The sequence below is a fragment of the Artemia franciscana genome, chromosome 17 (assembly GCF_032884065.1).
Source record: "Artemia franciscana chromosome 17, ASM3288406v1, whole genome shotgun sequence".
NCBI classification, from domain to species: domain Eukaryota; kingdom Metazoa; phylum Arthropoda; class Branchiopoda; order Anostraca; family Artemiidae; genus Artemia; species Artemia franciscana.
The window spans coordinates 12,179,938-12,206,802 of record NC_088879.1 but is presented as its reverse complement, the minus strand read 5'-3'; the positions used below and the strand labels follow the sequence as shown (position 1 = coordinate 12,206,802).

At 35.2% G+C, this 26,865-nt stretch overlaps 1 protein-coding gene and 1 long non-coding RNA gene across 7 annotated transcripts in view; both read right to left on the bottom strand.

The window, feature by feature from the left end:
• Window positions 1–360: 360 nt before the first annotated feature.
• LOC136037863 (uncharacterized) lies at window positions 361–8,199 on the bottom strand. Its single transcript, XR_010620058.1, has 2 exons — window positions 2,549–8,199; window positions 361–630 (listed from the first exon to the last, which is right to left on the bottom strand). It is a non-coding gene; the product is annotated as an uncharacterized LOC136037863 (long non-coding RNA).
• A 3,653-nt stretch (window positions 8,200–11,852) lies between these two features.
• LOC136037861 (F-box and leucine-rich repeat protein 13-like) overlaps window positions 11,853–26,865 on the bottom strand; it is a 31,661-nt gene continuing 16,648 nt past the window's right edge. The window contains exons 4-7 of one of the 6 annotated variants that reach the window (XM_065720712.1): window positions 25,377–25,483; window positions 24,418–24,573; window positions 21,625–21,677; window positions 11,853–12,178 (exon numbers count right to left, since the gene is read on the bottom strand). In XM_065720712.1, the coding sequence (XP_065576784.1) occupies window positions 12,163–12,178; window positions 21,625–21,677; window positions 24,418–24,573; window positions 25,377–25,483 (332 nt within the window). In that variant the 3' untranslated portion in view covers window positions 11,853–12,162. Of the gene's footprint in view, window positions 12,179–15,702; window positions 16,122–16,247; window positions 16,372–19,494; window positions 19,764–21,624; window positions 21,678–24,417; window positions 24,574–25,376; window positions 25,484–26,865 lie in introns of those variants that run through there. The other 5 variants (XR_010620057.1, XR_010620056.1, XR_010620055.1 and 2 more) reach the window with 5 other exon arrangements.

The window sequence follows — 26,865 nt, the reverse complement described above, 5'->3', positions numbered from 1 at the left end:
TTTATTATTTTTTTAACTTGGTTTATCGAGTAACAGTGGTTGATGTTGTAGAACGAAAATGCTTTTGATATAATAAAATCTAATCTCTAGTATCGTTCAGGCTATTCAATTAGTTCACGTAGAATGGAAACTGTTTCAAGGTAGAGGAAGGAAATATTCGTATAAAATACAAAAAACATGAGTTATGTGAAGAGCAGAAAGCTTCAGAAAAATCAATAAAATATGTGAAATTTCTTAAAGTTCCGTTACTTCAGACCTCATATATCAATATGCAAGGCACATCAGTCGTTTTATTTGAAGTTAGGATACCAAATCATTATGGCAGATGATTTAATCGATATCAAAACCAAACGAAACATATAATTATAACAGGTATATTTTACAAAAATAACTTACAAAACAAAAAACTGTTGCTGCAATTGCCTCTTTCATGACGACGTGAGTGGCGACTCCTTTTCTCAGGAACTAATAAGACGCTGCTTTTCCGCCGATTCTGGGCTTTAACTGATTCCTCATCAGACATTTCGTCGTCTGCCCCAGAAAGAGGAGTTGCGGATTCTGATATGACAATACTGTGCTTAGGAGATGTACAGTTGCTGTCGGATATCGTATCACTGATAGGAACTGAAGCTATAAAAATGAAAAAAATAGAATAAAAAAGATTATTTTTAGCTGAATTTGTTTTATTTTTATTATATTTTAATTGACTTAGTCATTTCATTGTAAAGAAAATTTTCCTGTACCTTCGCCAAAACAATTTTTTCTTCATAAAAAATAATCAAGGGACCAATATCTTAATGAAGGTTTTTGAATAATAAGATAATTGCTTATAGTTTTTTTTTTGTAAAGTTTTAAAATGGTTTATTCTTCCGTTTCTGTACAAAGTAAATTACTTGGCATAATGGCACTTATTAGACTAAGAAATATTGTGAATTAAGTTCTTTTGAGAGAGACAGTGTCGTTTTCGGAGGATATCTCAACAATATTTTAACTCTTAGGTTAATAATACAGAAAATTCTCATTCATCAGGTGAGTGTAGTCTTCAACTTTATATTTCATTGGATTCAACTGATAGAGAGGCTTTAGCAAACGCCCTATCTTTTTAAACGTTATCGATTATTAAATTTAAATGATCTGAGCTATATACAGAAATTATTTTGCTGCTTTTAAGGTTGGAGTTTAGGTTGGTAGTCTATTTGGCAAGGAATACCTAACATTAAGCTGTATGAAAAACAAGGTATAACTCCACTAGCTGGGACAATAATGGAAGAAACACTAACATGGGCAGACCATGTTTTACAGACTATAGATGGCAGATTGTTAAACATTGGGTTTTTGGCCATTCTTTGGGGCCAAAAAATAAGACCTATTAAATAGAATCCTTTATTATATTTTATATTTTATTTTAGTAATAAATGGAAAGACGTGGGGACTTTTTTCGACGTTAAAAAAGTATAGAAGAATTGAAAGAAAAGTCATATTACGATGGTTATGATGTTAATTGATTCTTACAAAAGTAGGAGTCAATCGTCTTATAACCACGGTTATGATGTTATTTGATTATGACAAAAGCGGGAATTAATAGTCTTATGACCACAGTTATGATGTCATTCGATTGTGACAATAACGGGAGTCAATAGTCTTATGACCACGATTATGATTTTATTTTATTATGACAATAGTGGGAGTCAATGGTCTTATAACCATGGTTATGATGTATTTGATTATGACAATAGTGGAAGCTGGTAAATATGGCCATGGAAGATGATTCTTTGAACGACAGTATATCAAAGATTAAGCTTTATGAAACGTGAGGATTAATTCCTCTTTTATGGATGTCATCTTTATAAAGGCTAGGTCCTTCTCAAATAGAGTGGGAAGAAATTCTGAAGACAAACTTAAAGAAAGTAGGATATTCTTGCATGGGAGAAAACATTGAAGCTCTAATTGGAACTGGGTGGAGGAAGAGCGTTAGCAGCTATATTTACCCCGTCCCGGACGAACTACTTTTTGACCAATGTATTTTTATAAGACTTTATGGAGTATGACTGAATTCTTCCGCCGTGTAAGATAAGCGATATACTGTGCATAATAAATAATAATATAAATATAATTAAAAATATAACTATAAATAGAAATATTGTCATCTATGAAATTATTTTCAAATAGGGCTACACTACGTCAAATGGATAAAACTTTAAAGACATGCAATAAAAACAAGAATAAATTCATGTTTGGAGGATGAATATTACACTGGATCCCAATTTAACTTGGTCCATAGCTTATATAAAGTGCTTCTATACCGTGGTCTGAAAGCTAAATTGTGAGATTTAGTGTTCTTAGATGTATACTTAGCGCCATACCCAATATAGCTGCACTGACATAGTAGAGAGCAAAAGGTCTCTAATTTATTATTTGCATAGTACTAAGGTCTAAGTTATCATATCTGTGGACCCAACAATTTATGTCGAGAAAAAGAGCATAGATTTACTAATATCAATACTCTTTATCAATGCCCTTCTTTTTCTTGGGATTATTGAAAACTTACCATTTTCATTTTCCACTTCAGGATCGGTATCTTTGAGGTTGCCATGCCAACACCTGGATTTCTTAGCAGTTCCCATTTCTGAGAAGATTTCTCCTTGTTGAGAAATTGTTCTTTCGACTGGAGCTTGGTAACCAGAGAAATTTGTTTTAAATTTATTTTAGGACTTAAAGTCAAGTTAATTTTAAATTTCCTTTTGTTAGATTATTTCAATTTTCAGGCAGTTTAAAGTCTCATTGTCAATCCTTTGGATTAAAATTATGGTACAGAGAAGTTAAGATTCATGTTTCGTCCTTATTTTGTCTGATTTTTGTTTATGGTAACGAAGATAAAAAGAAATTATAGACCCCAAAAAATTTTGCTTCGAAGGCCATCCGAAAACAACTTATAACAATTTACAAAAACGGTTCCAAGATTTTGTTTAAAAGGTGGGAGGTTTAAAAAAACTTTAAAAAACGCTTCAAAATTGTTTATATTAATATTTGTTACGTTTTTTCGAGCTGGACAGAAATTAACTTGGGGATTTGGGGAAGATTTAGCATTCCCTGTCCCCTCCCATTGGATAAGTACTTGTCCATTTAGTCTTTGGAATTAAAAAAAGCAAAACAAACCTAAAAATAGAAGAAACGCCGATGAATTAACGGCGTGCCACCAATCAGTTTTTGGCAACATATCACAAAAATGTTTTAGCGCACCAGTGGCTTGCCGTCCCCGAGCATTTTATTTAAATTGAATTTTTTCTCATAAATTCATGGAAAAAATAATGTTAAGTTAAGCTCTTCCTTATAGCTTTACCTATATTCCTAGCTTTATTCTATGATTTTCCAATGCTAAACTTAATTTTAAGCACAGCTCCTTGAATCAAGAAAGTGTTGCAACTATTTTCAATCAAGGGTCGCTTTGGTAGTAAACTTTCACAAATTAGAACAAGGAAAGTCTATAGTAGGCTACTGGCAAGAATTGAAAAAAATCTACCAAAAAACTTTTCATAAATAGAACTTCCAAATGTAAAAATTGCATCCTACAACCACCCAACCCACCTTTGGGAACATAGATTGCTCTAAGCCATGCATAAAAGTACCGATTTTGTCTATTCTCTAAATGGCTTTGTTAACCCGATCTTAGGATGTATTACCTTTTTGATTTCTACTTTAGTCCTACACTGTATTTTCTGAATATTATGTATTTCTATTCCCATCTGTTCCTTTTTTAGACGTTTACTTACGCCAGTGGATCCAGAGGGTCCAGGGGAGGGACTCTGGGCCCTTCATATTTTTGTCTGGATCCCTCTTACCCTCGTTTTTCTTTAATGCTAGTCTTTTTTAGAATAAATCGGTCAATTTGATCAATTATTGGCACCTTTGTAATATTTCCCACCCCCCTCCAAAAAAACTGTTCTAGATCTGAGCCTATTACCAAATATCTTCTTGTGGTTTCAGTGGTAATTAGGGTGTCATAAGTGATATTAGTCATTCCTCAGGCTTGGTCCAGCCAGCACATCCTCCCTTTTTGGAAGTAAAGTTGCATTAAGATTTCAGAGTTCATTGGTATTACCATGTTTGGGTAATTCTTCACTTGGATTTGCTTTATTACCTTTGGAGAACAGCTTAGGGCCGCCAAGTTTCATTCATATGTATGGCAGGACCTAGATATCTTCATTTGCAGCATTTTATCCTATTTCTGATTACTAGTTGTGATGTCAGTTCTCTTTCAGTCTTGTTTCTAGCTTACTATGTTCAATGGTGATTAGAGATGTTGTGCTAACAAGTGTCCTCTAATTGAAGTATCTTGTTTCTAACTGTTGGCTCATTTGTCTGAGTTTTTGTCCAGTTTTGTAGTTGTGAACAATAGCTTTCATTTGTTTCTTCAAGTAATTTACTATTTTTGAAGCCTTTTCAAGCTGTATAAAAATTTTTGATGAATGTATAACAGTAGAAATATTGTGATTATTAGTTTCCAATGGTCACTTAAGACTATATTCATTTAAAAGTTGCTGGTTAGTGATGATAATTGGCTCTGTTTTAAATATAATGTGGTTAAATTCTAATCACCTGTTTCTCGTGGTAAATCTACTTAAGGAATAAAATCTGCTTGGCTTGAGGTACCAGTAGCACCGATTCAGAACAACCTAAAGGGGGGGGGGGCAAAACAATCAATAGTCCATACTAAAATAGAAAATAGGTATTTAATAAAACCAAGAAGTTTTTTTTAATCTACGGGCAAACCTATATTTCCCTCCCTACTGTGATTACCAGTTTCCAATGGTCACTTTAGACCATGTTGATTTGAAAGTTGCTGGCTAGGGAGGATAGTAAACTGCTCTGTTTTAAATATAATTTGGTTAAATTCTAATCACCTGTTTCTCGTGGTAAATCTACTTAAGGAATAAAATCTGCTTGGCTTGAGGTACCAGTAGCACCGATTCAGAACAACCTAAAGGGGGGGGGGGGGCAAAACAATCAATAGTCCATACTAAAATAGAAAATAGGTATTTAATAAAACCAAGAAGTTTTTTTTAATCTACGGGCAAACCTATATTTCCCTCCCTACTGTGATTACCAGTTTCCAATGGTCACTTAAGACCATGTTGATTTGAAAGTTGCTGGCTAGGGAGGATAGTAAACTGCTCTGTTTTAAATATAATTTGGTTAAATTCTAATCAACAGTTTCTCGTGGTAAATCTACTTAGGGAAGAAAATTTGCTTTCTGATAGTTGATTGGCTTGAGGTACCAATTCACAAAACGTAGAAGGTGGGGGGGGGGCAAAACAATCAGTAATCCAAAATAAAATAGAAAAAATGTATTTGATAGAACCAAGATTTTTTTTTTAATCTACGGGCACCCCTATATTCCCCCCCCCCTTATCGGCACCCCGTATATCTTTCAAATCTCTCCCCTAATTGACACCCCTGTATTGTTCAAGATTTGTTTGCATAGATGCAACATTGAAAGATGGTTAAAAAAAATATCTATATTTAGGCTATATTTGTTGTTTCTGACAAAATTAGAATATGCCAGTTAATCACTAAAACTTGCTTTTCTGTTGTGTTCGAATTGTTTGCGTCGGGTCTTAGTGTCCATTTTTCCTCATCTTCCTTTTCTTATTAACCTTATTTTAGTGATTTATGTTTTTAGCCGATTTGTTCTTTTATTTTTATTTTTTAGAAGAAAAAGTTCACAAACATACCGGGCTCAGACCTTTTTCTGTGTTTGAAGTTTTTTTTTTTTTTTCATCGGGTAATAGCGACTTTTTTTTCTTTCTTTTGTTTATTTTGCTCTTCATATTGGCCTTAAAGTATTGATTTATATTTTTGTCGTTATCTTCTTCTCCTTCTCTTTATTCAGAAGAAAAAAATAAAAAAGTAGACAAACATTATGGGTTTGAACCCTTTTTTGTGTTCGAAACTTTTTTTTTATCACGTCTTAGTGACCATCCTTTTTTATAGCTTTTTTTAATAGCCTTAAACTAGTGACTTGTTTTTTGCCGTCTTTTGTTTTCCATTCCTTTTTTTGAAGAAATAAAGTTAAAAAAAAAGTGGACACACGTTCCGGGTTTGGACCCTTTTCTATTATCAAAGCTTTTTTATCGGGTCATAGAAGTCATTTTTTTAAATCTTGCTTTCCTTAATAGCCTTAAATTAGTGATTTTTTTTTTTTGCCCTTCTCTTCTTTTCTTTCCTTTTTTTTCGGAAGAAAAAAGTAAAAAAAAGTGGACACACGTAACTGGTTCGAACCCTTCTCTGTGTTCGAAGTTTTTTTATTGGAACATAGCGGCCATTTTTTTTTCATCTTGCTTTTCTTATTAGCCTTCAATTGGTGATTTATATTTTTTCCGTTCTCTTCTTTTCTTTCTTTTTTCGAAAAAAAAGAAAATAAAACTAACACACAACCTGGGCTTCAACCCTTTTTTGTGTTTGATGCATTTTATCGGGTCTTGGCGTCCATCTCTTTTTATTGCTTATCTCATTAGCCTTAAATTAGTGATTTATGTTTTTTGTCGTTTTCATATTTTCAATTCCTTTTTTCGAAAGAAAAAAGTCGACACACGTATCGGACCCGAACCCGTTTTGTGTTCAAAATTTTTTTATGCAGTCATGGCGGTCAAGGCGGTGGTGATTTATGTTTTTGCCGTTCTCCTAATTTCATTCCTTTTTTCAGGAGGTAAAAGTAAAAAAAGGGGGCACACAGAATCGGTTTTAACCATTTTCTTTATTCGAAGCTTTTTATTAGGTTGTAGGTGCCATTTTCTACGTCTTGCTTTTCTTATTAGCCTTAGATTTGTGATTTATGCTGTTCTCTTCTTTTCTTTCATTTTTAAGGAAGAAAAAACTAAAAAAAAACAGACACACATACTGCGTTTGAACCCTTGTCTGTATTCGAAGCTTTTCTTAGGGTTGTAGTGGCCATTTTTTTTTTATCTTGCTTTTCTTACTAGCCTTAAATTAGTGATTTATGTTATTTGCTGTTCTCTTCCTTTTTTCAGAAGAAAAAAGTAAAAAGTGGACACATAAACTGGGTTCAAACCCTTTTTTGTGTTCGAAGCTTTTCTTATCGGGTCGTAGCGTCGTTTTTTTATCTTTCTTTTTTTATTAGCCTTAAATTAGTGATTTGTGGCTTTTGTCTTCCTCTTCTTTTCCTTTTTATGGAAGAAAAAAGTAAAAAAAAGTGGACATATCAGTGTTCACTTTTTAAAGGAAGTATTTTTCTTGTTACTCAAGCTGGTGAGTCATAAGTTTTCTTCACAAGGTTTCCAAAAATGGCGATCTTAATATTATACTTCTCATTTTTAACACTATTTCAAGAAGTTTGGGATGGCATACTAACCCCAGAAGTGGCCAAGCAATAAAAGGCATTTGAATGCACATAATTATCAAAAGCGTCCAAAATATCAACCGTAACACAGTAAACAGGACTTAGTCTTTATAGCATCTTTCATAAGACAGGTAAGAATATGGTGAGCCTGGGAGCAGCTGAACCCTTTGCAGAACCCGAACTGCAGAGATGTGAAATCACACAACGAATTAATTTTGGGTATTAATAAATGCTCAAATAAATTACTAAAAAAATATAAAACAGTATTTGGTCGATAATTACTAAAATTTTTAAGGTCTTTTCCTCGCTTCGGGATAGAGGAGAAAAACTCCACTAAAAAACTATCCGGGACAATTGATTCGGCAAGGGATGATTGGAATAGTAATTGTAAACGGAAAATAATAGCAATGCAATCATAAGAAAAGTAATGAAAAAAGATCCCATCGCTATCCATAGTTGGAGACCGTTTAACGTTTTTAAGCGCAGACCGAATATCATCTAAAGACACAGGTCAAATTTCAGATTCTCGAATGCTGTATGGTAGAAACGGTCTTATTTTCTGCGGAAAAAATGTAAGTAATTTATTATTCATATAACTAAATAAAGAGACATAATAACTATAAGAATCATGTAAACTCAGATTACAAGCAACATCTGGAGAACACTCTTCACTATTAATTACATTTTTCCATGAAGCTTTATCCTTGGGACTATCTCACGCATTTAAAAGAGCTCAGAGGAATTTTTCAGCCAACTCCAAAGCCTCAAATACTCCATTCCAAAAAAGATATAATCTTGTTATTGGAAAATTTAATGCAGTTGTCGGCTCGAAATCCGACGGTGATCAACGAGAAAGCGACAAAGTCACAAGGAGATCGCCTGACGGAGCCACCAAAAACTGCATAGATTATGTACTCGTCCTTAAACGCTGGAAAACTAGCACGCTAGACAGTCGCTCTTACTGGAGGAGACTTTGACAGTGATCACGCACTAGTAATGGCATCTTTCCACCTCTGTCTGAAGTCGGCAACAAAATTCTAGAAAAAATTCCCGAGATTCCGTATTAAGCTTCTGAAAGAAGAGTCAACTTGCAAACGTTACAGGATAAATCTCGATTTGGCTCTCAAAAATCTCTTAGAGAACTTTTCAATGAATCCAGACGAAATAGATTTAGACGCCCTAGTCAACAAGAGCACTGAGACCTTCATGCACATAGCCGAGACAGTCTTCGGAAGAACTAATGGCTCCGAAAAGCCATAGATCACCGATGTGATCATTCAACTGCGCAAAGACAAGCGTGCTGTCGCTAATAGACAAGACCCAGAAAGCAGAGAGCATCTTAAGCGACTAACAGAAAAGAAGATCACACGCACTCTAACCACGTACATTCATGACAAAAGTAACCAATGCGAGATCGACTTCCGGAAAGGCTATACCCATTACATGTACAAAAGAATACAAAAGAGGTGTCGAGGCACAAAACTACACTAACAAATGTACTCCTGAATAAGGACGGGACTCGCATCAACGACAAAATAGGAATAAGAGAGAGGAAACAACATTTTCATGAAAAGTTGTACCCTCCAAATCAATTCTAACCCTGCCGTTCTTAGGAATTTAACCATCTCCCCATTGGAACCAAGCCCACCACCACTCAGAAGCGAGGTTGAAGCTGCCTTGAAGTCAGTCAAATCAAATAAATCGCCTGGACCAGATGGATTGCCAGCAGAACTCCTGAAAGTCAACTCAGAAGTCGTAACAGACCTCTACCACAGACTTGCCACAGGGAATATTTCCCGAAAACGAGGTGTTCCGCAACCATAATTCCTCTGCATAAGAAAGGGTCCAAAGCCGAATGTGACAATTACCGTCCAATCAGCCTGACAAGCCAACCTGCCAAGTGTTGACCAAGATACTACTAGACAGAATAAAGGCATTAACCAGTCACGTCATCCCGTAGAATCAGGCGGGTTTCTGAGCGAACCGCTCGACGATAGACCAGATTTTTATCATCCGTCAAGCAATGGAAAAATGCCTTGGATACGGTCAGGACCTCTATCATTGATTTCAATTGACTTGACTCAATTGTTCGTTGACTTCAAACAAGCTTTCGACTTAATTTGGAGATATGGCCTTTGGAATACACTACTGCATTACGGCATCCCGTCAAATATGGTATCACTTATTCGTAACATGTATGAGCGGTTCAGAAGCCAAGTACAAACAGTTGAGGGAACGACCGAAGAATTTCAAACTTCTATTGGTGTTTTGCAAGGATGCATCCTCGCACCTCACATGTTTAATCTCTTCCTCCATTGTGTAATGTCGCATGTTGAAGCAAACAATGGGGCAATGATAGAAGGGATCGTAATCGATAAGCTGGTATACGCATATGACATCGTCATGCTCGCTGGATCCGTCGCTGAACTCCAAACCAAAGCAGACAACCTGGAAGTATTTACATGAACCTTCGGAATGAAAATTAACGAGAATATAACGAAATTCATGCGCGTGTCGACGTTCAATAACCCATCCCTACCACAAATAAAGCTTAATGGAGCGGAAATAGAATGGATAGACAGCTTCATATATCTGGGGAGCCAGATCACGAAAGACAATAATCACTCAGTGGACATGAAAAGACGCCTCGCTCTGGGCACCACCAGCTTCAAAGCTCTGACGCCAATATGGAAGCAAAATCGAATCTCCGTGAAGCTAAAACTTAAACTATTCAGCTCCATCATCATTCCTATAGCTAACTACGGTTGTGAAAGATGGACAGTCAGAATAGATGACTCCAGAAGACTCGCCGCGTTGAAGACATAGCTGCTGCGTCGAATCGCTGGCATAACATACATAGATCGAGTCTCAAATGCCGACCTACTCGAAAGACTGCAGTATAACACTCCCATCCTGAGCAGGGTCTGTGTCCAACAATTCAGTTGGCTTGGCCACGTCCAGCGCATGTACAACGATCAACTACCGATAATTGCCTTCGAAGGTCTCATCCATGGTTCTCGCCTTCCGAAGCGCTGGAAGAACAACTTCTCCGACTGCAACCTCCCTGGTCTTCTCAAATTGGCAAAAACAGAGAGCAGTATAGGCGACAAATACATTCGCTTGAGAGGAGAGAGGCCCTGAGACGGCAACCAAGGCCGGATGGGACTTAGGTCAAATAAGTCATCCAGATTTTCTATTGGGCATATATTATTAGCATTTTTTTTAAATTTTCGTAAGTCACAAATATAGCAGGCAAAAATTCGGATTCTTATAGAAAAAACCGAGAAGATTTAAAATATTATTTGAATAAAGAAAAAGACTCCATTACCAAAACTTGTTAATTTTGAAATCCATAACACAAATTTTTTCAGAGAAAATTAAAGAACTAAATTCACCCGATGATGAGCAGAAATAGTCAAATAATTTTTCAAGCTTAAAACTGCCATAAATCATTATGACCAAATAAATAAGACCCAAAACGAAGAGGAACAACAATAAAACTGGAGCAGAAAGTCTGAACGAGTAAAAACGAAGAGGAATAGAGTTGACTTCCCCCGTGGCTTCTTTAGGGATTGGTGTATAAGTTAACTGATAATCCACATCTGATTTTTAAGAAATGTCGGTTATGATGGAGTCTATTTTTTTTTTTCGATATTAAACACATGGCTTGAAATAGAAATTGTTTTTAGTAAAGAGCAAATTATGTCCAATTATAAAGAAGGCACGAGGGGCTTCAGCTGTACTCTTCTTTTTTTCTGCAAGTCTTGAGATTGAGTCAGTTATTTATAGGAATTTATGCATGTATTTTGGTAATCATTTATATATTTATGGTGATTTATGGTTGTCTTACACTTGACAAATTATTTCCTATACTGATACATATTTGATACACCCTGCTACTATTCCAGTAATTCGTAAGTTTTGAATAATCTGCAGGCAGAGCCGTTCAGTAACTGGGGGAGGGGCAACTTGGACATTCGCCCCGTGCACCGTGACTTGGGGAGCTGGGGGATTACCCACTTTGATAAAATTTTTGTCTTTAATTTGGCTTTTTTATTTTATATTTGAGTCAGGAGGGGGCGCTGCAATAAATTTTTTCAGGCAACACCAATTATAGGAAAAGCTTTGTCTGCAAGGCTGCTATTAAATAATTTTTTTTTCAGATTGTAAGAGATAATTTTCGAGTTTTTTTTACATATTAAAAAGTTTCCTACGTAGCTTCTTAAGGCTATTTGATTTTTCAAGAAATTGGAGCGAATTTTGATAATTCCAACAATTTACTCGTATTCAAGACTTTTTTTCTTAATGATGTAAACAAAAAGCACAACATACATTAATTTAGAAGATCGTTATATAAAACGATCAGCCACAACTTATTGTTGAATAAAAATCAAATAAGACAGTCTCAGCTTGAAAGACCGTTAAACTAAAAACTACCTTCACTGGTAAAGTTACAATGACTATAGTACAAATAATACAGGTTATTGATTAGAAGTAGTAGAACAACTTTTATTATCAAAACAATGAAATATCGTCCTAATAGCACAGCAAAAGCATAGCTTGCGAGACTGTGCTAATGGACAACAAAAAATCACGAGAAAAAAATATTGAAGTAATCTTCATCGTCAGAGTAATAATATTACAGTAATCTTAGTAATCGTAATCATGATCAAAGTTGGAAGCCAACTTCAGTAACGGCAGAGTATCCCATAAACTGTGTTTATCTGACATATAGATATCCCAAGATATACATAGGTACCGAAGCTTTGGACAATATCTCTTCACAGTTTCGAGCGTTTTGCTAGTCACTTGAGGACAACCCTGGAAGAAGGACAGAAAATAAAGCTCATGATTTAAAAAAAAGAGACAAAAATTCTATGGCAATTAAATAAAATCAACATTAATTGAAAGTGCTTCACAATACTTTCACCAAAAAAAGTTTTTTTCTTTAGGCGTTCATATTCATTTTCAACTTTTTTTATTTCTCCGTTTTTCGTGGAAAATGTACAACAATTAAATTGTAAAATAAAATGTAGAAAAATTAACAACAGGAATATGAAATATTCATTATTAATTCTATAGCACATTTACTCTTATTATTTGACAATTAATATTCAAAACTTGTTTTTCCATTTTTCAATGCTTTTGAAGACCCGTCAATTGTTAAATGACTATTCCCATTAGTAATTCAATATTAGCGAAAATTATAGCAGCCTGCCTAAGCAAAGAACGATGTTAGGACAATGTAATCTTTTCTTCTGACCAAGGCACAGCATAGAGAAGGGATTGTCATATAATCTTCGAAAGGCGCTCATTCGATTGGAAATTGAAGCCCTCTTTTAGAGTTAAATTGATTTGAGGGCAATCAGCACCCCCCCCCCCCCCCCCGCGATCACTATTCCCCCAAACATATCGAAACTAAATTTTGAGATCACCATTTTGTTCAACATGGTTGAAAGGGCTTAGGGACTTCGGGAATTAAGTCTTTGGGGATGACAACTTTCTCCACCCCCAAAACCATCAGGGACAGGGGCTATAAGTTATACTAGTTGCCCATTGTTAACATATAAAGTTTTGTGAAGAGGTGAGGGGACAAGCTAGATTGGAAATAAGAAATTCTAAAGCCCTTTTTGAGAGTTAAGAGTCGGAGACTAAATAGTGCCCCCCCCCCCCCCAGTCCTCTTTCCCAAAATGTATCAAATATAAATTTTGAGATAGCCATTATATTCAAAATAGTACAAAGATCATATAATAAAGCCTTCGTGGTTGATTGAAAACCCCAGAGCATGGGGGAAAGGGTTGTAAGTCATGCCCCGGGGCATATAAGATTTTTGTGGAAGGGGTGGTCGCATAAACTTTAGAGGAGGCTCATTTGATTAGAAACTAAAGGTTCTGGTTCCCTTTTTAAGAGTCAAAAGTGATAGAAGCCAACCACCCTCCTTTCCCCCTAATTCCTCTTTTACCTAAACGCATCTGAAAGATTCTTTAAGACAGCCATCAGAAGTAAGTTCAGAGAACATATAGCAGTGCCTCCAAGGTTAACAAAATCTTCCAGAGCTCAGGGGCAAGGGTTTTTAAGTTTATACTCCGGGGGCATATACCAAGAGTGGTTCCAGGGGGGCCTGGACCCCTAAGATTTTCTGGCGCCCCAATTCCAATTCCGTTCTTTTTCTTCTTTTTTTACAGTTTTTGTAGGTAAACTTGTCAATTTGGTCATTTATTTGTAGCTTATTTACCCAATTAACAACATAAAACAAAGCTTTCCTATGAACGTAAAGAGCAAAGTTGAAACTTAAAACGAACAAAAATTATTTATCTTCAGCCGGTTCAGTATATATCTACAAAATTGACATAAAAATCTTTTGATTACCGCTAGCTTCCACCTATTTTACGAGCATAGAAACTCGTGTTTTGATGAATCAGCTTTTTTTGTGTTACCAGATAAACGTTCGGTAACACCGGAAGTTATAGTTATTTGTCAATTCACAATTTGACATTAGATTGAAAAGTAGCTTTGTAGCTAAAATTTCAAAATGGATAAAAAGAAACAATCTGGATACGAGCATAGAATGGATAAGAGACGAAGACTAATGGCTGAATGTGGAAGGGGATCGAAGGATATTTCCGGATATTTTAGTAAAACATCCGGAAATCGAAAGGAAAGTTTAGACTAATAATACCCCCCTCCCCTAAAATAAATCCTTAAGTTTAAATTTGTGCATAATTAAATAGCGAATGGCCCAATAGGGCTTTCGTGTGAATAAATCTATCCATCTATCTATTTTAATTACATGGCTAATTTGGTTGAAATTAGATGAATGAAAGAGTTAAAAGCAATTTAGGCCAAGAACAGATCCACGGGGTCGGAGGGAGCGCCCTCCCCCAAGATATTTCTGGCACTCTTATTCCGTTCTTTCTTCTTTTTTTAATCTTTTTAAAATAAACTTGTCAACTTAGTGCCCACCTCGAGTCACATTGGCGCCCTTGGTACAGTGGCCCCCTCGCCCAAGATTTGTTCTTGATCTGTTAGAGATTTAGACATGAAACAACTCGCACGATCAGTTTACAAATCATTTCGTCATAAAATTATAATAAAAACCTCGTTTTCGAAGAAATTATTCATATAATTAAACTTGCTTGCTAGTTGAAGTACTGATTCTGAGGGCAGATCTTCATCTTCAGATTGTGTTTTCTTTTTTAGTTTTTTGGCACATTTTTTCGATTCTCTTTCTGAAGAGCACGTCGATTTAGGGTACGGTTTTCAGGAGTTATTGATAGGGGCGTGAGGATGGGTCATGGGAGAGGAGACACATTAAAAACGGGGTTTGGGGAAAGTGTTTGATATTTAAGTTTGCCGAGTGGGATTTGGGAGAGCTAATTCACATGCTCTATCTTATTGAGTTTCCTGACTGTAGTAAGATACGGGGTGGAATACCATCTTCCTAGGACGAAGTCCTAGACAACTCCCAAGACAACTTGGGAGACTATTCAGATTTTTTTTTATTCCCCTTGTCTCCCTCCCTTTCGTCATTGACTACCCCGATATTACCCCCATATTTTTTTATTATTACCCCAACAGCTTCTTTGATAGAAGCACATTTCTTTGGACCCATCTGCAAAACAGAAGTGATCGCCTGCAACGAATCATGTGAAAAATTTTAAGTCTGCAAAACACCCAGCGTTTCCGGTTGGGAGGACTTTTGGTTAACTGATACTGCATCCTCTATTTGCAGACATTTTGGTGCAATTTTTTCATAGATTCGTAGAGTGGTGATTATAGAAGAAAAAACCCTACAACAAGAGGTTTCAACCACTTGCATTCCCGGGTACTCAATTAGAAACCGATAACTTTCAAAAACATACTTTTCCCCATGAAATAAAAAAAAATCCAGAGAACGAAACTAAACCAAATCCTAAACCTAAACCAGAGCAATGGAAATTATTAATACACGTGTAAAAACAGCATTTTGACCATATTTCGGCAGAACAACCTATATTGAGAGAAGGCAGAACATTCATTTCTGAAGTGAACAACATCATCATAAGAAAACACTGTATCTCTACTAAGGGCGCATTTTTGAGAAAATTTTCCTTATTTTTTCTCTGCTTAACGGGGAATTTTACAAAGAAAAAATGACCTAACTGGTTGTAACGAGAGGAATACTCAGAATTGATAATTTAGAACTTAATTGAGCACTGGAGGTCAATATTAATCAGACAGAACTAATGAAACCCTATAAACTCGTTTAAAAAAAAGCTAACTCAGAAAAACCAATTTGCCTTGACACTGTCGATTTACGGTCGACGAGTGTCGAGAAAAATATCAATTATTTTGAGTTGCCTACCTTCACTAGGATTTCCAAAATTAAAAAAAAAAAAAAAAAAAAAAAAAAAAAAAAAAAAAAAAAACAATTGCCAAGAGTCTGTCGCTTCCCTCTGTTCAGGATGCTCATTCAAATTCAAAGACTCTGACGATAACTTCAAGTTTGCCGTTACCCGTTGCCTCTAGTTCTCACACAGATTCGACTACAGAGACACTGCCTACCAACTTCACCAAGGATAAAAAACTGTCACCGCCGACTTTTTCAAACTATTCCGACACAGACATTGAAGTGAAACCTTCTTATCAGCTACCAGAAGGATCGAGAGAGATTATACAAGAGCCAAGATGCAGCAGATGGATACGACAGACCCAAGTAGCAGTACATCATCCTCGCTTGACACCGGCATCACGCCCTCCTCTGATTTCGGCTTCGCAGTGATACTAAAAGAAACAAACCGACTAACATCTGGAGATATTACGTTTTTTCTTAACAAAAGATGGAAGCCAAAGAACCAAGCCGAAGTTCCGACAAAGATGAAAAAGGGATGAAGTTACTCGTCGACTTACCATTGAGCTTCTTGTCCAGTTTCCCTGGCTGTGGTGAGTCGTTACCAAGAAGACGAGGTACTTTGGTGTAGTGTTTGTGTCATAATAAGAACCTCAAATAGCGGCAGAGGGTGGTCGGCTGTGTCTGGGGGAAAAGATGGTACACTTACACAACATGCCAAGTCACAGTATTATATGAATTACCAGTGTAGAGCTGGAGCCCTTTAAGCGTCGTTTAAGTAAGAGGATTAAATAAAAAAAACTAGTTTTTTTTAACTGAGAGTAAGGAGCGACATTGAAACTTAAAACGAACAGAGATTATTACGCATATGAGGGGTTCTAAAAATACTCTAGCGTAAAGAGTGAGGTATTTAGGAGGAGATAAATACCTCGCTCTTTATGCTAAAGTGTTTTTAGTAATTTCAACTATTTATTCTACGGCCTTTCTGATTCAGGGATCATTCTTAAAGAATTGGGACAAAACCTAAGATTTAGTTTAAAGAGCGAGGTATTAACGAGGGGAAAAACCCCCTCATATACATAATGAAAATATAAGAATATAAAAGTTTGTTACGTAAGTTAGTTCTTAAGTTACGTATATTTTTTACTAATAAAAATGTTCGTTAAAAATTAAAACTTCTAGTTGCCTTTTTAAGTAACCGAAAAATTGGAGGGCAACTAGGCCTCCTTCCCCACCCCTTATTTCTCAAAATCGTCTGATCAAAACTAAGAGATAGCCATTTAGCCAAAAAAAAGAATTAATATGCAAATTTCATTTTAATAATTTATGTACGGAGAGCCAAAATCAGACATGCATTAATTCAAAAACTTTCAGAAATTAAATAAAAAAAACAAGTTTTTTGAAATGAAAGTAAAGAGCGACACTAAAACTTAAAACGAACAGAAATTACTCCGTATATGAAATGGGTTGTCCCCTCCGCAATCCCTCACTCTTTACGCTAAAGTTTTTAATTGTTTTAAAAAGTAGAATTGTGGCAAAGAGTCAAACTTTAGGGTAAAGAGCGAGGGATTGCGGAGGGGACAACCCATTTCATATACGGAATAATTTCTGTTCGTTTCAAGTTTTAGTGTCGCTCTTTACTTTCATTTCAAAAAACTTGTTTTTTTTATTTAATTTCTGAAAGTTTTTGAATTAATGCATGTCTGATTTTGGCTCTCCGTACATAAATTATTAAAATGAAATTTGCATATTAATTCTTTTTTTTGGCTAAATGGCTATCTCTTAGTTTTGATCAGACGATTTTGAGAAATAAGGGGTGGGGAAGGAGGCCTAGTTGCCCTCCAATTTTTCGGTTACTTAAAAAGGCAACTAGAAGTTATAATTTTTAACGAACATTTTTATTAGTAAAAAATATACGTAACTTAAGAACTAACTTACGTAACAAATTTTTATATTCTTATATTTTTATTATGTATATGAGGGGGTTTTTCCCCTCGTTAATACCTCGCTCTTTAAACTAAATCTTAGGTTTTGTCCCAATTCTTTAAGAATGATCCCTGAATCAGAAAGGCCGTAGAATAAATAGTTGAAATTGCTAAAAACACTTTAGCATAAAGAGCGAGGTATTTATCTCCTCCTAAATACCTCACTCTTTACGGTAAAGTATTTTTAGAACCCCTCATATGCGTAATAATCTCTGTTCGTTTTAAGTTTCAATGCTACTCCTTACTTTCAGTTTAAAAAACTTTTTCATATTTATTTTTCATTGTTTTTTTTTATAGTAATGCTAAAAAATACCGCGCCCTTTTCATTGAATTTCTCTTCCCCCATGACATATTCCTCCAAGGAATGATCCTACCACATATCCCCCTCCCCTCAACCCCACGCCCAAACCAAAAAAATCCCCCTGAAAACGTCTGTACACTTCCCAATAACCAATACTTATGTAAACACTGGTCAAAGTTTGTAACTTGCAGCCCCTCACCCAGGGACTGTGGGGGAGTAAGTCATCCCCAAAGACATAGTTATTATGGCTTTCGACTATGCGGAACAAAATCGTTATCTCAAAATTTTGATCTGTTGACTTTGGGGAAAAAATGAGCGTGGGAAGGGGCCTAGGTGCCCTCCAATTTTTTGGTCACTTAAAAAGGGCACTAGAAATTTTCATTTCCGTTAGAATGAGCCCTCTTGCGACATTCTAGGACCACTTGGTCGATAAGATGACCCCTAAAAAAAAACACGCACCCATGATCTGTCTTCTGGCAAAAAATACGAAATTCCACATTTTTGTAGATAGGAGCTTGAAATTTTTGCTATAGGGTTCTCTGATATGCTGAATGCGATGGTGTGATTTTCGTTAAAACTCTAAGACTTTTAGGGGGTATTTCTCCCTATTTTCTAAAATAAGGCAAATTTTATCAGGCTGGTAACTTTTAATGACAAAGAGTAAATTTGATGAAACTTGTATATTTAAAATCAGCATAAAAATTCGATTCTTTTGATGTATCTTTTAGCATCAAAATTCCGTTTTTTAGAGTTTCGTTTACTATTGTGTCGGGATGCTCCTTACGTTCGTTACCAAGAACTGTTGGATCAAGATGTCAGGAATGCATTGGACTCTGAAAGAACGAAACAAATACGCCAGAACCCTGAATTATTTACAAGCACTGTGGAGACAATTAAACTTTGCAGGGCACAGAATATACCCATTCGTGGCCAACGGGACGATGGTAAGCTCAATAATCAGGGCCCTAATGTAGTCACAGCAGAAAAAATGGTAATTTCCGTCACCTATTTTGGTATCTTGTTCAGGGGGGCGATTCGCTACTTCAAAGGCTTGTAGACATTGCACCTGTAAACGCAAAATTCACTGGTAAGCAGATCCAAAAAGAAAAAATCGAGACGATTGGAGAACTTATAAAGTCCCAAGCAATCAGAAAAGTGAACACATCAAGAGTTTGGCGTCTCATTGCTGACGAACCACCGGTAGGCAGACAAGGAAACTCATGGTAGTTGCGTGTCATTATATTTAAAAATCGGAAAAGGGTTACGCAATCCGAGAAGAACAGGTTACCGTAGTCGATGCCTTTCAAACCTTATCAGGGCTCGCTGGAGATAAAAAGGCCAGCACCCGATGAAATTTTGAAGAAAGACTAGACGGCAAAAGCCTCGGCAGGCTACTTTTAAGTGAATTCACCAAATCCGGCTTAGACAAGACGAAGTGCGTCCGCCAAGGTTATAACAAAGCAGCTAGCATGTCAAGCTTGGTAAATGGGGCTGCTGGCGAAATAAAGCACAGTTACCAACTTGCAGATTAGTTTCATTGTGTAAGCCATGCTACTAATATTTCATGCTCGAAGATAGTTATGTCCCAATTCTACAGAATGCGCAAGATGTCGTACGAGAAACCATCTCTCATTTCGGCTCGAGTGCCAAACGAACAAGGCTTCTGAAAAAACATCTAATGTCAGACAACAGTAGAGCTGAGATCCTCATTGGTCTTTGTATCAGAAGATTTGTCGAGGAATAAGGCAATTAGTCGGTTCCAGGATTCCCTCTCGTCTATTATTTCCGCTCTGTAAGAGATGGAACTCAAATCATGGCTGGTAAGACTATAAAAAGCGTTATAGGTTAGTTTGTTGTTGTCAGGCTGCGTATGAACTTTTGACTCCTAAATCAATATTCTTGTTTTTTATACTTGGCTTTTGTACTTTCAGTAAAACGCTACTTTTCTATAATCTTACAGACACAGCGACAGGCCTATGGCTTTCTCCTGTTTTAAATAAAATAAATAAATAGGAAAATACTAATAGTTATTTTTTTGCAATAGTTTTGTCGATATATATTACATAGGCTGTGAAGCAATAATTTTTGTTCGTTTTAAGTCTCAGCTTCGCTGTTCACTTCCCTCAGAGAAACTTATTTGTTTAGATTAATAGTTGTATAACAACCAAAATCAAATCGTAGGACATCACAGCTTTAAGGAATGAACAGACCTAAGAAGGAACCAGGAGATAAAGCTGTTCTCATCGTAATGTTTTTGACATTTTACCATTATATGCTAAATTTAACTCCAAACCCGGGTAGACTGTTTCTCATTGAAGTACAAAAGACTGCAAAATAAAAACATATTTTGCTCCCCTAGCTCCATCTCATGACAATTCATACCTAAAATTGGGATGAGCCTTCTTTTGGTTTTTGGAAGAATATTAAGGTAAAAACACTATGCAAAGTTTTCCTTGACATTATTACATTGAACCGTGAAATAAAGCAAAAACAAGTGGAAACTAATCCCGTAAATTGATAAAAACTATTCGCTTATAGACATTCAAGCAATTATTATTCTATTTTTTTAATCCAAAATGTTTATGACATATTATTTGCTTTATACATGATTGGCGTGAATACTGGATGAATACCCTCAAAGTAATACCCAAAATTCTTATGAATACTTTAATGACATTAACTAAGCATCAAACATGGAATTGTATTTTGGAATTTCTGCTACTAATAGAATTTGATACTCTTACATAATATGACAAGAACTAGATAATAAATGTAATATTGTCAGAAGTAAAGGAAAAGAAATATTTTATTGATATGTAATAAGGCCGGAAACGCTAAGCTGACAAATTTAACAAAATAGAATGATTATTCTCTCATGAAGATCTACATGTAGACAAGTCAATTGTTTCATAGATTGAAGTACAAACTTGAAATAATTGAAACAATAATCGTATTAATGTGTAGCTTAGATATTTAGCTATTCAATGATCTAGGCAGTAAGATAAGTTTATTTTTACCACCTTACAATATACAAAAAAGAAGAAGAGTAAAGACAAAAATTTAAAGAAAAATCAACTTCTAAAAAATAATAGATAATAAAAAATTAGCGACGAAGACCACACTGCCTTTCCATAACAGACAAACACAAAGTTTTTCCCTAATGCTTTGTATTTGTTGAAAAGATTTTCCCTATTGTTTCTACTTTGTGATAGTTTGTAAATACAACATTAATCCAAACAGGAGTGGTAAATAGTGTTAATTGACAGCAAATGAAGTAAACGGTTTAAGCTTGTCTCAAATACGTTGCAATATATCAAATCCACTACATATAAAGGGTCTGGAACGCAATATCATTTCAAAATAAAACTATACATGTAATGCAGCGGGAATATAACTACAAACTTCAGTAAATGACAAAACTCCGATCGAACCTTTAACTGCTCACTTTTAGACAGCAAATCCAAAAGTGGTGAAATATAAAATGCGTGAGGCAGAGCTAGGGCACTATACAGTTTAGCAAGTACACACTTACTAAACTTGTAAACATGACATAGCTTTACTTCGGGCATTATAAGCAGGAAATTCAGTCTTAATAGCATTAACATTCAGTCCTAAGAGCTTATAACCAGAAATCAAAGAATCAAAGTTTGCCTGTAAGTAGAAAGACTTGAGCTGATAAGCAGGACATCATTTGCAGAGCAAATCTAAATAAAATCGAAAATATTACAATCAATTATCCATTAATTGTCCTAGTCAAAGTAGTCGTGAGAATTCTAAACGTAGTAGGACTTAAATGGAACCTTTCCTAAGTCCTCTAATAAGACGAACAGGCCCAGTTAAAATACCTTTTCAAGTTCAACCCTGAAATAACTAGGACTATACCAATATGAAGACAACGCAAGAAAATGGTGCGTAACTACAAAATCAAGCAGAGACAAAAACAATTTTTGATCGGACTACGAAATCGAATGCTGCTTGTATATCCACACAGCACAAATATACAAAATTTCCCAAATTTTCACCATTACTAGGGGGACGCTTCAGTAAGCGATGCGCAAATGCACAATTTAGATGCTTATGAAAACCAAACAGTCTATAATCTAGTGCGCATTTACGTATCATTTGAGGCAGGATAAGACTTTCTAGAACCTTGCTTAAAATACTAGAAACAGAGATTGGGCGGTAACTACTACAAAAATTAACATTTTTTATTTTATTTTTATTTTCGTTATTGCGCCAGAACCAAAAGAATTCTGTACTTGATTTGTATCAATATATATTTGAAATGAAAATGTCAAATGCTCAATCAATAGTGCACTTGCTTTTTGAAGGTATTGGGGTGTTATACCATGTAAAGCAGGAGTTTTACGACACCTCAAAAGCCTGATTATACGCAAACCGTCACTTTTAAAAACAAGAAAAATGCTAAGTTTATAAAATAGAGGGCCAAGCCTACTTTTTAATAAGGCATCATCTCCAGTTTCTAAATTCAGATCACAGAGGTCAAGCACAGCAAAATAATGTCAAAGCTATTGCTCTTCAGGAATACAAACATTAGCTTTACTATGACCGCTCTTAATAATCCTATACTTTTTTCAGATACAGTTTTGACTTTTAGAAGCCTCAACAGAGGCACGCTCAGCTTTCCCAGGTTTATGGTCACTGACACACTCGGTATATTCCTTTTTGTCTTTCTAAAAAGCTGAAAAAAAAAAACAGACCAGATCTTGCCTTGTCAAAATCACACCAAATGGGATACCATATTTTTGAACGTCTTTTAGCTGCCCTTCAGCTGAGATCATGACTTCAACCGAACTTTCACCAAAAGTCATGTGCGATTTACTGGCAGTGTTTGTCTATTGCTATTAATCAGGAAAGCTCCATGATGGTGTATGTTTTCTGCTCATTTTCTATGGACTTTTCATACTCGTTCTGCGTTTTCAAATTTGGCGCCCTCTAAGTGCTAAAATTGCTTCACTTCACATACAGAACTTTATCATTAACGATTGAGTTCCTGTATTTTCAATATGTTAAGACGTATACGGTTGTTTAATTTCTATGAAATTAACACAAAGAATGGGATTAGACCCTCATAAAACTATTAAAGACAATATTTGAGAAAGGAAAAATGAATGTTATTTGTTAATTGTAACTTTTTACTTATATTTTAAAAACTTCTCTGGTGGGGAAAGTATTTTAAAAACAGTTTCTATTTGTCTATAATTGCTATTACTTTTTTATTATTCAAATCAGGAATATGCATAAAGCTTTTCTAGATTTTTACTGTAAAATACCTGATATCGGGTTGATATTTATATTTAGAAATTTTTTTTTTGTAGATGCATACGGGGAGCATCACTCAAATAAACATATGATTAGTCTTAAAAAAAATTACACTTCCTAATTACTTCATTACGGTAAAAATTCCTGCAAGGATTTCAATCTGTATGATTTAAAAACTAAAGTGAGAAAAAGACGTTCCACATCTTCACTACTCTCATATCCAATATTTAATTGGAAATTTTGACATGGTACGCCATCTATGAATCTAATAAGTGTTAGGGTTTTCAAGCTAAATGAGAGACTGACCGGTTGCTCATTGAAGACAGTGTAGTCAAAAAAGACATATTCCATTTCAGTTTGATGGAAGACAAAATAGTGCAGCTGCAACATCTCTGGAGCGGTAATGGAATGAAGTTGAAATTTCCAGAAAATATTAAGGTACAATGGAAAACTAAAATTTTACTCGAGAATGAATATTTTAAATTGGGTAGTGAGTTTAACTGTGGAAAATCTGAGCTTCTTCCTTTAAAATGGAACAATTCGTAGAACAATTCGAATTCGTCCCACTTCGAATTTGTCCCACTTCTTTGGTCAATGAACAATTCGGTCAAATTGGTCAACAATTGGTCAAAAGAACAATTCGTCTCACTTCGTTGGTCCATATGGGGTGTTTCTTTCATAAAGCCAGTACAACAACATCTGTACCTTGGGCTTTCCATTAGACGATGAATAAAACAAACCTGTTTGCTTCTTATTTCCCATCTTGAAAGAAAGCATTGTCTGTCTTAAGTATCAATTGTTCGAAAAAAAAAAGTTTCAACAAAATATAACAGTTTCATAAAGTCAGTTTCATCTGTGGCACACCCTTCTTATACAGTGATATTTAAAGTGTTATGTATGCAACAGTTGTTTAGAGTTTAATATGTGATCTTCATCAACGGTTTGACAAATACTATGTCTTTTTTGATAATACCCTTTTTAAGTCTTTTTCTCTATTTGGTACTCTGTCGTTGTTCTCTTTAACTAAATAAAGGTTATAAAAAGTAAATAAACAGGAGTTTTAAATAACCAAAGGCTACCTATAAAATAATACAGCAATGTCGAAGATACAATCAATTGAAAAAAAATACTGAAAAATGGGAACAACCAACTAAAAATTACCTTCAAGTTGAGGACGCGTAATCTTTTTAATTCCGGAAGGAGCTTAGACAAACCCAAGTCAGTAACTTTGTAGCAAAAACTCAAATTCAATTCTTCTATAGATCGCTTGAATGATTCTGGTTGAGCTGCAAGGTTCACAAGACCACAGTCTGTAATCTAGAATTAGAATAAAATTCGAAAAATTCGTAAATCCTAATTGAATTTACATCTAAATCCGGTCCAAATTAAATTACAGAAAAATGAAAAGAATACGTAAGAATAGATTAAAAAAGGTTTATTGTTCTTTACACAGTAAATTATAGGGTATTTCTGCCCTATGTACTTTTAACAAAACTTATATACTATGTAATAATATAAAAGACCGACAGAAAACAATAAACAGTTCAAAAGATGATATTTTATCATCATTTATCATTATAAAATCCGATAAATAAATTCTATACATTGAAGTATATAGTGATCAAAGTTCCTTTTTTTAGGCATTTTGCAAGCTTTTGCTATTTGTCAGAACAGCACATCTTGCTAAAGTATTTGACACTATGGGAGTGAAAAGAGAATTATTTTGTGACGAAGGATTAAACACATTACTTAGAGAGTTAAAACAATAATCAATATGGCACTGTTAGTCTGGTAAATGAGTCTTTTGAATATGGTGGTTGCAAAGCTAGGCCACTGGGTTAGTGGCTAGTTTTGAACTGAACAGGAGCTGAGCAGCGGTGCATTCTATCCCCACTTATATAGATAATTTTGATGAACTTTCTCCTAAAGAACAGAGCAAAAGCTACAGAGAAGCAGGGAACTAAATGGAAAAGTTGAACTCTCCTAGACTTAAATTATACTAAGGATTTGAGCGGTCTAGATGAATGTTAAGCAAAATAATAAATTTTTGGAGGTTTTGAGAGTATATGTAAACACTATGTATGCACTATGTATTTACCCAAAGAGAGACAATCACAAACCTGAAAGCAGTCTCTTAAAGAAAGTTTCTTTAAAGAACAGAACGTAAATGCTGACTCCAAAGATACGTCAGTCACTTTGTTGTCACAGAGGTCTAACTGAGTCAGCCCTGCAAAGAAAAAAAAAGATTAAAAAAAAGACATAAAACGCAGCAACAGAGTCATACAAAAACAATTAAAGCTATAAAAAATTCTGTAAATTTTTTTTTTTTTTTACTAGAAAAATTGCCTAAAAACATGTAGAGTAAATTGTAATTTGAAAAAAAAGTTCCGACGATATTCCAGCACTTCAGATAAGAAAAAAGAGGGGCTGTGCTGCTTCAACACAATATGCCACCCTCAAAATTTAGATATCTTTACAGTTAATCCAACAATTTCGACAAATCTTTTCTTCCTATTTCTTTCCTCACTCTTTTGCTAGTTTGAAGTATGTCCTAATTTTTTTTTTTTAAACTCCTGAAAGACAAGGGTTACTTAATTAGAAGCTTCTATAAAAGAACAAAAAACTTTAGCATGAACACCGATGTGTTAAAGAGGGGGCAACCCCCCTAAAAGACGTACAAATTTCTGTTCATTTTCAGTTTTGATATTTTCCCTTTTAGTAGAAAGCTTGTTTTTTTTTCTATTTTTGGCACAGAAACAAACCAAGTCCAGACTATATGAAAAAGTAAACTTGTTCACACAGAAAAAGCATATTATCGTTTTTCTGTAAATTTGGCACAAAAACAAGAAAACTTTTTTGCTAACCGATTGGGCAAAAAAGGCTTAACCCTGATTACACGCAAAAAGTATGTATGTCTAAGCGAAAATAAATTAAGCTAATTCTCAAATAAAAAAAGCCTGAGTCGCAGCAAAAATGAGGTAAGCCCTGACTTGGGAGAAAAAAAAACAACAACAACAAAATCCAAGGAGTGGCACCTGAGAAAAACAGTTGAAAAAACAAGAACTGTCTTGACTTCGTATAAAAAGCACAGCTAGTCAGACTAAGTCAGCCAAAGCACAGACTAAAAAGCAAACTTTCGGCTATTACTCATTAGTAATCCAAGTTATTACTTAAGGCAAAAACAACTTATATCCATTGTAAAGTTTCAATTACACAGTGGAGTTCAGCATAGGCCTCACCGTAAAAAAAAAGCTTCAGTTCTGACTCAGGCCAAAAAGGGGCTAAGTCTAAGCTATAGAGAGATTTAATGCCTTACGATTCACCCGGTAACTCACGGAGAAGTTAAGGCATAAATGTACAGCCTCTTATGCTTCTGATATGCTCACATCGCCAACGCAAAGATCCTCCATCCCTCCTCCATGATGGCTAATATGTGACTATACACAAATGCTCATGATTTTATCAAACCTCAAATGAATAAACGTAGTAAATGAAGCATTCTAATAAATTTTTATATTAATTTCGTTAATTCTTAGGGTTTCTCTTTAGCAATGAGTGCGTCATCACGGGGCATTAATGTCTTGGAAACTAAAAAGCTAAATATTTAGT